The sequence below is a fragment of the Scleropages formosus genome, chromosome 14 (genome assembly GCF_900964775.1).
Source record: "Scleropages formosus chromosome 14, fSclFor1.1, whole genome shotgun sequence".
NCBI lineage: Eukaryota > Metazoa > Chordata > Actinopteri > Osteoglossiformes > Osteoglossidae > Scleropages > Scleropages formosus.
Genome location: NC_041819.1, coordinates 26,916,004 through 26,926,317, shown reverse-complemented (window position 1 = coordinate 26,926,317; position 10,314 = coordinate 26,916,004). Strand labels below are relative to the sequence as shown.

Below are 10,314 nucleotides of genomic sequence, written 5' to 3'. Positions count from 1 at the left end.
GACATGCATAGTCGATAAAAGAAGATGGCTTAAAACAATGCACAACAGAGTTAAGACCCCAGACTGCCAGAGCTGTTGTGCTATACACACATATTATATATACATTATAATGTATGAGGAAAGATAGACACGAAATTGAAGAAAACAACATCGGTGACGTTGTTTCCATAGCTTTTCTGCTGAAATCGATTGCTCTTCTTTCGACACTGTCGGTCTGTTTTCTTCCTTCCGCCCTGCACGCGCTGTCGCCTGGAAGCGCGAGCCCGGTACGTTTGGCGGAAACTTTTATACGTTTCGGACGCGTTCAAAGTGTTAAATTCCGCGCGAAGGGGGCCGCAGAAACGAGGGTATGTCCTCCGTCATAATTGAACTTCACTGTACATCATTCTGACACGGTTTCCGAGGCCGGGCGGTGCGGTGCGGTGGCTGAGCTCGCGCTGCTGCACGTGGGCGCTGCTGCTCCTGCTGCTTAACTTCTTACAAACTAGCGACCGTTTTAATTAATATTATCGCGAATTATACAGAATAATAATCATGTTAACAGTCGGTGTAACACGAAACTTTCTGTCAAGTAGTCGGTATGGACCGTGTAGAGTGTTAATAATGTTTCTCTCCTGTTATTAATGTGCCCGGGACGGTGCACGTGACAGGGATCTAAAAAAAACTGTCACTTTAAATCCAAACAGGTACTCAGGGGGGCCTTAGTCTAGAGTGACTTACTGTACACTGTTATTACACTGTTATTACCCTTGTTGATATTGATAATTTTATAAGCTAATGCTGTGGGTCAACACTGAAATGATTCAGTAAAAATGACCCAGTTGTATAAATGGGTAAATCAGCCACTGGAGATAGAAGTAAATAATAATAAAAGTGATACTGTACTTATTTGAGTGCCACCAAATAGCTCAGCTGATGCTTCTGTCCGTAAAGATTTGCACTGTTTTTACCCTTTGTACAGCTGCGTGTTTCTTGTACTGCTTGAACCCGCAACCTTCGAACCCGTGTCCCTTCCCCAGCACCCCCCATTCAGATGATTATTTTGCTTGCTTATTTCTTGACTAATTGGGTTTGGGTTCGGGACCTTTCATGCGAGTGACGAGCCCCCCCCCTTTCCGCAGAGCCGACGATGGGCGTGACCAAGCAGTACCTGCGCTACGTTCCCAGCGCCGTATTCGGCGTCATCGGCGGCCCCAAGGCCAACGTGGCCTACGTGACCCTGCGCGGCGGCGAGAGGGGGCGTCACGTGGCGGTGGCCGCCTGCGAACACGTCTTCGTGTGGGACGTCCGCAAAGCGGAGAAGGTGAGCTCTGTGCCGCTGCATTTACCTGCTCTTAGTTTGGGGTTTACTATAGTAACTGAAATTTGAGTAGTCGCCCCCTGCCTTACCGTGGTAAGGTGAACTCTCACCAACCGAAGACACGATAACGGTTATTTTCAACGGTCGGTACGTGTTCGGGGGACTCGACCCTGCAACTTCCCGTGCCTGTGCTCACGCTCCGCTGTCGTCCGCCCCCAGGTGCTCGTCCTCCGGGGGAGCAAACATGAAGTGACGTACCTGAGCCCCTCCCCCGACGGCGCTCGCCTGGCCGTGGGCTACGAGGACGGCGCCGTGCGCATCTTCAGCCTGCTGAGCGGCGAGAGCAGCGTCTCCTTCAGCGGACACAAGTCCGCTGTCACGGTCATCGGCTACGACGGGCTCGGCGCCCGACTCGTCACCGGCTCGCGGGTCAGAGAGGACGGATGCGGGAGGGTTCGGACCCCTGCTCTCACACCCGGGCCGAGATCTTACCCAACCGCGCTTGTCTCCGCAGGACACGGACGTGATCGTGTGGGACTTGATCAACGAGTGCGGCCTGTACCGTCTGAAGGGACACAAGGACGCCGTCACACAGGCGCTGTTCCTGAAGGACAAGAACCTGCTGGTGACCAGGTAGAGCATCTTAGGCATCATCATCCTCAGTCACTGTCACTGTCAGTGTATTAGTGTGGGCAGCAGGTGGTCACAGGTTTGGGTCCCACTCCTGTGCTGCAGTGTCCTTAATCAGGGTACCGGCTCCACACTGACACAGTAAAAATGGCCCTGCTTTGAATCAGTGTAGGTGGTATAATATGGTAAACTGGTGTGGAGGCTGAAGTGAAGCAGTGTTTCTTAAAAAGTGTATTTTGATTTATTTCTCAACATGCAGTTCAAAGGATTCATTTGTCAAGTGGTGGGACCTGGACACACAGCATTGCTTCAAGACCATGGTGGGACATCGTAGCGAGGTGAGGCCGCCCCCCCCCCCAGGCTGTCAGCGTCATTCTATTTTTTATTTGTTTATTCATCTGACCCCTTTCTCCACGGTGACTCACAGTGTTGGTTTGTGGTCTGTTTTACTTACTTACACTGATTTACCCTTTTATACAGTGTGGTAAATGTTACTGTATCAGTTCAGGGTACTACAGCAGGAGGTGGGATTCAAACCAGAGTCCTTTTCCCGCTGCCCCAGTGTTGACACTGCGATGGCTTCACACTCTAACCAGTTTTCACACACTTTAGAATCGGCATGAATGATTTAAGGGGTAAAAATGGTCACGCGATGCTGTACAAGTTGCCACACTTTGCCACTAGAGTGACTTGGGCAGCTTATAGCTCCAGACTGTACTGCACGCGACGGTCGTCTTGATCCTGCGGTCGACAGCTCTAACTGCTGCGCCCCCTGCTGGTTGTGCGTTAACACAGCAACTGGGAAACCAGGGCTTTACACCTCATGAAGGGACTGGACCACTAGACACTGTCCCCCTTGAGAGGTCCTACAAGCAGGAGCTTGATTGGATGACCAGTTTGTGTGTGTCACAGGTGTGGGGGATGGTCCTGCTGAACGAGGAGGGCAGGCTGCTCACGGGTACTGCTGACAGTGAGCTCCGCGCCTGGGACCTCAGCTACCTGGAGCAGGTGAGTGTAACACTGAGTGTCTCCACCGGCATGGGGACACAGAGGACACACTGGTGTCACGCTAAGGTCTCAAACTGATCTCGTATTGGAGTCACACGCTGATTTCTTGCACTGGTCTCACACTGATAACTAATGGTTTCAAGCAGATCTTTTACTGAGGTCTCATACTAGTCTCACACTGGACTCAAACTGATCTCGTTCACTCGGTGATGCAGGGGAAGGACCTCGGGGAGCCCAGTAAGAAGAAGGTGAAAGGCCTGCTGGAGGAGGACATGGAGGATGGAGAAGACGGAGTGGACGAGAGCCCCGAAGAGGTAACCCGTGCCGTTAAGGTCCCTTAACCGCTGTGTCCAGCTTATCATGGTGTGTCTTATTTACCGCCCTTCTCCCCTCCTCCCCAGAGGATCCTGCGGTGCGACAAAGCTGGGTCCATCTTGAGGGAATCCAAGGACAGGGTGGTTTCCCTGATGACCGACGCCAAAGCCAAAGTGCTGCTGTGCCATGTGAGTACGGACCTCTGCTGCCCCCTACTGGCAGCCGCGCTCAGGAGCTGAGCAACTCATGTGTTTAACCGCTGCGCCCCCTACTGCCCTATCAGGTATCGTCTGATGTATTCATGGTAAGTCTTTTTGTTCCTGTGGCTCTGACCCACTGCTGGTGCTATTAAAAAAAAAAAAAAAAAAAAAAAAATGATGACGATGCCTCCCCTGCACCGGGTGGTGGGTCTACAGAGGCTCCGTGACCTCCTGATGGACTGCCCTCTCTCCCCAGGGCACGGACCCCACGCTGGAGGTTTTCGCCGTGCTGCCCGCCGATGAGGTGCAGAGGAGGATGGAGAAGAAGCTGAAAAGGGCCAAGAAGAAGGCCAAGTACGAGGACACCGATGCTGCGTCACGCACTCTGATGTGGGCTGTACTGTGTGCGACCTCTAACCTCTTGCGGTCCCGGTTGCAGGTCCCAGGGCGGCGCGCAGGGGGTCCCGGAGCCAGTCGTGGAGAGGAAGCTGGACGATGAGATCGTGAGGCTGGTCAGCATCAGGGCTTCTGCCAAGATCCGGTGAGTGACCGCAGAGCTCTGTGTGTGCGTGCGTGCGTGCACAAAAACAAGGTCAGTTGTTGACCGATTCGTCGTGTGCGGCATCTTTCATCTGGTTGCTGAAGAGTGACACGGAGGGACAGCACACGGGGCCTCTAAACACCGTGGAAGTGAGTTGAATGGAGGTGGTGCTCTTTACTGCCATCTATGGGCTTGCTGTGGCAACACGGGTCACGGTCAGTCTGTTAAAGACGGAAATTTTAGAAGGCAGATAGGAGAAGAAAATGTAGAAGTAAAAGACGTTTAGGAGGAGAGTGTGTATCTGAGATACCTGTAGCTGTAGCGTCGGTGCCACGATTAGCCGGCGCGGTTCGGTCGACGCCGCTGCGCGTCTGGGGGCTCCGGTGTTCTTCTCGGCCGCACGGTGGAACATTGAGTCTCTCGCGGTCGTGAACCCTGCTGGCCTTGCAGGTCGGTGGACTGTGTGCTGACCCCCAGCGGGGAGATGAAGGCGGTCCTGCTCCTCCAGAACAACACGCTGGAGACGTACTCGCTGAAGACGGACAAGAAGGATGCCGAGGCCACCAAGACGGGCCGCCTTACGCTGAGCGGTCACCGAACGGTCGTGCGTACCATAGCGTTCAGCTCCGACAACATCGCCGTGCTCTCCGCCTCCGCGGACACGGTCAAGGTGTGGAACAGGTCAGTGGTCCTGCCTGCGGGTGGCTTTGTAATTGGCCGAGCTTTCAGGTGTCTCACGGGAAGTACCCCCCACCCCCCCAACCCCAGGTCCACGCTGCAGGTGATCCGCACCATGGCGTGTGAGTACGCGCTCTGCTCCCTCTTCGTTCCCGGAGACCGACAGATCATCACAGGAACCAAGGTACTTCTGGACCCCCCCCCCCGCATGCAATTTGCATAAATGAAGCGCAGTTAATCACAGTACGGTCAACAGTTACACACCAGCACCCCTCACAATCTCCTGCTTCCCCTCAGAGTGGGAACATGCAGATTTTTGACTTGGCCTCCGGGAGTCTGCTGGAGACAACACCTGCCCACAAGGGAGCGCTGTGGTCCATCGCCCTCAGTCCGGATCAGGTACGCCGTGTGTATGTATTTGTGCATTTGTGAATGCAGCCTGTGTGTGTGCGTGTGTGCGTGCGTGTGCGTGCGCTCTGCGTGTGGCCCTGGGTTGCCTGCTTTCACCGTCCGCCTGTCCCCCCCAGAGGGGCGTGATCACCGGCAGTGCCGACAAGACCGTGAAGTTCTGGGAGTTCGAGCTCATTAAGGACCAGGAGTCGGGCGACAAAAAGTGGGTGGAGCCCGAGCAAAAGTGAACACACACGAATGCGCCGCGCAAAGTGTGTTTATGTGTGTCGCATGTGTTCGCACAGGAGGCTGACGGTGAAGCACACACGCACGCTGCAGCTGGACGAGGACGTTCTGTGTGTGCGCTACACCCCTGATCAGAGGCTCCTTGCTGTCTCCTTGCTGGACTGCACCGTCAAGGTGTTCTACACTGACACGCTCAAGGTGCGTCCCCCCCAGCTGCTCTTCTCGCAGGAGTCCCGCACGTTCCGAACAGTCCGGTTCCCAAACAGGTTCCGGGTTTTTTTTTCATTTTAAACAATGTTCTCTCTGGACCGCAGATGGTGCAGCGGTTAGAGCCGCGGCCTTTGGACTCGACACAGGTTCGAATCCCACCTCCTGCTCTAGTACCCTTGAGCAAGGTGCTCGGCCCAAATTGCTCCAGTAAAAAGATTGTGCCGCATCAACGGGAAAATCAGCTTAAAGTGTCCGATGAACGAATGAATGAATGAAAGGCTGTGATTCACTTGCGTTCACATGACGGTCGTGTTTCTGGTTCTTCCTCAGTTCTTCCTCTCCCTGTATGGACACAAGCTGCCTGTCCTCTGCATGGACATCTCGCATGTGAGTGGCCGCTGCACCTGTCAGTCATCCAGCCCACCAATCATATTCATTTACAACAGAGACTCTGTTTTACTTTGGAAATGATTTTACCAGAGCATCTTTTATATAGAAAAAAAGTTTAAAATAATTTCAGGTAATTTTTAAATAATCAGTTTAAAGTCTTTTATTTTGTGAGAAATTTAAATTTTTACTGAAGCTGTCTAGGTTAAATTCTTTGTTAAAGCTGTGTGTGTGTGTGTGTGTGTGTGTGTGTGTGTGTGTGTGTGTGTGTGTGTCTGTATGATGTTCCAGGACAGCACTCTCATCGCCACTGGCTCTGCGGACCGAAACGTCAAGATCTGGGGTTTGGACTTTGGCGACTGTCACCGCTCGATGTTTGCGCACGACGACAGGTGCGGTCAAGGTGTCACCCGCTGACACAGGACCACAGACCTGATGGTTGATGAGGGTGTCTGGTCACATCTCCTCATCTTCCTCCTGCTTTCCAGCGTCATGTTCCTGCAGTTTGTACCCAAAACCCACTTGTTCTTCACGGCCGGGAAGGACAGGAAGATCAAGCAGTGGGACGCGGACAAGTTTGAGCATATCCAGACGCTTGAGGTGAGAGCCGATCTTCACATCTCGGAATATTTTCAATATATTAGCATGTAATTTTCATAAACTGACCGCTGACACCTGGTCCTCAGGGTCACCACCGAGAGGTATGGTGTTTGGCCATCAGCCCCAGTGGGGACCACGTGGTCTCCTCGTCACACGACAAGTCACTGCGGCTGTGGGAGAGGACCAGAGAGCCCATCATCCTGGAGGAGGAGAAGGAGATGGTGAGGGTGAGGGCGTGGCCGTGCGGTGCTCTCAGCCAATAGGGAGAAAGCAGAAGCACTCACCAAGCCACTGTGGTCAGCGTGGTCAACGTGTGCGGTTGTGACTGTGGTGTAACAATAAGTGCACTTTAGAACCAGACCCCTAACACCCCCCTGCACTGCGCTAACATAAACGTCACCTTCTCACCCCCTTCACTGTTGCTCTCTAGGAGAGAGAGGCGGAGTTTGAAGAAAACTTGGCCAAAGGGGAGGAGCCGGTGGTGAGTCACGTCTTCGTGTTCCAGTACTCTTTCCGCTGGCGGTCTGTTGGTTCTCAGCAGAAGCAACTGTTGGCCAACATGGGTGACATCACAGCCGACGTGGTCTTTGACCTCTGACCTTTGACCTGCACCTGTCAACCATTGAATTCCAGGTGCCAGGAGAGACCAAAGGAGAGGCGGCCCCTGCAGGGAAGACGAGCATCGAGACGATCAAAGCTGTGAGTGTTTTCTGCGTGGAGTAAAAACTGTGTCAAATACCACAGTGGTGGTGTCACACAGAGCAGGATGCTGCAGCGCCCCCTGGTGTAACTGCCACATGTTTGCAGGCGGAGCGCATCATGGAGGCGCTGGAGCTCTACAGGGACGAGAGCAAGAACATGCAGGAGCATGAGGAAGCCTGCAGGGCAGCAGGGAAACAGGTATGGCACTTGGGTGAGATGACACACCTGGGCAGATGATGCTGGCGTTTCTCCACCTTGACCAGGATGATCTCAGAGCACAGAGGACATTCCTTATGTGCCTGTTTGTTCAGAATTAACCCGTTGCTCTCTGTTGTTAGTTACCGCCACCCAAGATGAACCCCATCCTGGTGGCTTATGGGAACATTTCGGTAAGTAAAATCCACTGCGCTTTACACACGTTACCTTCTACGTGAATAGTTGAACGCACGCAGATGGACTAAACGTGTCTCTCTCTTGCGCTCTTATAGCCGTCACGCTACGTGCTGGAGGTGATCAGAAAGGTGAAATCCAGGTACGCCGGCCACAACAGCTTCCCTTCGTGGGAGGGCGCCGGAGCTGGTCTCTGAGAACGTCTTGTCAACTGCGCTCTGTCCTCCTCAGTGAGCTGGAGCTGTCTCTGCTGGTGCTGCCCTTCCCGTACGTCCCAGACCTGCTGTCACTCTTCAACACCTTCGTTCAGGATGGCCTGGAGGTGGAGCTGGTGTGCCGGTGCCTCTTCTTCCTGCTCAGGTGTGTGTTGCTTGGACACGTCGAGATATTGGGGACACTAGTATCATTGTTATCTACGCTGACCCACCCCCCCGCTCTGCTCTTAGAGGTATGTAAGTGTAGACTCGTATTGCGGTGTGTGTTCCTAGGGTCCACTTCGGCCAGATCTCCAGCAATCAGATGTTGTTGACAGTGATCGACAGCCTGAGGAGCAACACCATCTCTAAAGTGCGGGAGATGAAGGTGAGCGAAGAGAGGGAGGTTCGGACCTTAGGACCACCCTCCTCAGGAGTCGCGTCATTATGGCTAAACATTGGGGCGAATGATGAATGTGAATGTGGCTGCGTGCAGTTGGTAGGGGTTCCAGCCTGGGAACCTGATGTTAATTTGGACTCCTCTTTTGTCGCTCAGGATATTCTAGGGTTCAACAGCGCAGGCCTGCAGTACTTGCAGCGAGAGCTCGAGGCCAAAGAGGACGTGATGTTCTTCACGGACGCCACAAGTCGCTTCGAGGAGAAGAAGAGGAAGAGGAAGAAGAGGGAGCGAGCCATCCTCACCATTGCCTGAAGATGCACCAGGGATCTGGATCTTGCATGACTTTCCCCATATCTGGCCAAGCTGGAACATCTAGTCCACCATACTGAGGGTGCGAGAGGCATCGGGTCAATCAGGTGACTGTGACGATGTGGGTCTTGTGAGGTATTCTGTTGGGCTTCTGGCTCAAGATACAGAAGCTCCACTTTGTGTGGAACAACCCGTGTATTTCCTGAATGCTGTGGAAGGCTCTGGAAAGTTGTACTTTCACCCTAGACGAACTTTCCAGAACCTTCCACAATGCAGTGGTGTCAGGCTGGGGTGGGTGTGTCGCTCACAGAACACCCGACAAGCTGTGCGCTGGGCTGACAACTTGGTAATTTCCTTCAAGGGACTGTGACACAGTGTGATGGAACTTTCACACATGGTCAAGTGTGTTTTGTAAAGTAAACTTTTTCATCAAGATGCTTCAGTGTCATTTTTATGTGACAAAAATACTCCTAATGAAGTATGAGGCTCTGTTGGTGTAAGCAGTGAAATTTGAACCCACACATTCATGCAGGGACTAGAACGCCTACTCTTTGTGAAGGGATGGAACTTGGTGTCCAGCACCTTAGACCACTTAGCCATTGTAAGGAAGCTCTTTGTTTTGGTAACATCTTGAAGTGACTTAAGGAGATCTTCACATGAAGATGAAACCCATTCCATCTCCAAAATCATATTAGTGTCAGAAGTGGGAGTCAAACCCGCACCTCCATCTAGAGCCCAGAGCACCCCTCCTTAGGGAAGGCGTAGAACCTTGAGGCTGCTGTCTTAGACCACTCAGCCATCCTCCCAACGGCAGTAAAGAGTTAAACATTGTTTAGGGACATAAGATAATCATCGCTGGGTAAATAATGTGGGGGACAGGATGTGGTACTAAGGCGCACTGATTAGAAATCAAACCCATTGCAAGACATGCAAATATTGGGACTTGAACCCAGTGCCATCAGGGAGAAAACCTTGCGTCTGGCAGCTTAGATCCTTCAGCCATTTTGACAAAGACGCAAAATGCTGACAAATGACACAAAACATCCCTCCGGGAGGTAAGATGACCTTCATTGCAGGGATGTTACTGTGAAGTACAGTCAGGTTGTACGGTTCCAGTACACCGGTAGAAATCAATCCCTTGATAAGTTCTCCAAAAACTGAGTTCTGTCAGAAGTAGGATTTGAACCCACACCTGCATGAGGAAACCAGAACACCCATCATTCAGGAAAGGAGAGAATCTTGAGCCTGGCACCTTAGACCCCTTGGCCATTCTGACAAAAGCCTTGGGGGGGAGGGGGGGTTACATGCCGTAGAGACGTCAGGTGATCTTCACAGAGAAGATGACATGAAACAGGAAGTACTATTAAAGTGCAGTGGTGAGAAATCAATCCCGTAACAAGTTCTCCAGAAGTGTATTGGTGTTAGAAGGGGGATTTAATCCCACCTCTATCAGGATGCCAGCACACCCAGACTCCAGGAAGGTGTAGAACATTGAGTTTGGCACCTTAGACCCTTGAACCATTCTGGGGAAGCCTTTGGCACAACTACCATCCCATAGTAACATGCAGCAACCTTCACTGAAGAGATGTTCATGTGGAGATCAGTGACCACGACTGATCACATTGACAGAAACATCTGACCTCTTGGAGGTTCTCGTGTGAAAAGAGGACGACGATGATGTGGAGAACCTGATGGTGACGAAAACAAACGAGGTAAAACTTTGAGCGGTGTGGGTGAAGGAGGGGTGACGGGAGACGGAGAAGCAATGAGACGCAAAACAAGGACGACATCGTGGTGAGAGAACGTTGACATTG

At 52.4% G+C, this 10,314-nt stretch overlaps 1 protein-coding gene across 2 annotated transcripts; it reads left to right on the top strand.

Moving 5' to 3' along the window:
* The first annotated feature begins 222 nt into the window (after nucleotides 1-222).
* wdr3 (WD repeat domain 3) lies at nucleotides 223-8,936 on the top strand. 2 transcript variants are annotated; one of them, XM_018739925.2, is made up of 27 exons: nucleotides 223-266; nucleotides 1,122-1,303; nucleotides 1,520-1,729; nucleotides 1,815-1,933; nucleotides 2,190-2,268; nucleotides 2,843-2,938; nucleotides 3,154-3,252; nucleotides 3,340-3,441; nucleotides 3,710-3,807; nucleotides 3,893-3,994; nucleotides 4,445-4,675; nucleotides 4,763-4,856; nucleotides 4,970-5,071; nucleotides 5,200-5,285; nucleotides 5,368-5,506; nucleotides 5,849-5,905; nucleotides 6,197-6,297; nucleotides 6,394-6,505; nucleotides 6,592-6,726; nucleotides 6,936-6,986; nucleotides 7,139-7,204; nucleotides 7,313-7,405; nucleotides 7,546-7,596; nucleotides 7,696-7,739; nucleotides 7,829-7,957; nucleotides 8,086-8,179; nucleotides 8,348-8,936. In XM_018739925.2, exons 2-27 carry the CDS (start codon nucleotides 1,130-1,132, stop codon nucleotides 8,501-8,503), a joined length of 2,820 nt encoding a protein of 939 aa, XP_018595441.1. In that variant the 5' UTR covers nucleotides 223-266; nucleotides 1,122-1,129; the 3' UTR covers nucleotides 8,504-8,936. The 2 variants fall into 2 exon arrangements, with proteins under 2 accessions (XP_018595441.1, XP_018595440.1); XM_018739924.2 differs by having other exon boundaries at nucleotides 223-347.
* Nucleotides 8,937-10,314: the final 1,378 nt, after the last annotated feature.

Excerpts from the sequence above, each read along its gene's own strand:
- wdr3 (XM_018739925.2), top strand. The coding sequence starts at position 1,130 with ATGGGCGTGACCAAGCAGTACCTGCGCTACGTTCCCAGCGCCGTATTC. Across the intron at positions 3,253-3,339 it reads TGGACGAGAGCCCCGAAGAG|AGGATCCTGCGGTGCGACAA; the intron begins GTAACCCGTGCC and ends CCTCCTCCCCAG. Across the intron at positions 7,958-8,085 it reads TGCCTCTTCTTCCTGCTCAG|GGTCCACTTCGGCCAGATCT; the intron begins GTGTGTGTTGCT and ends GTGTGTTCCTAG.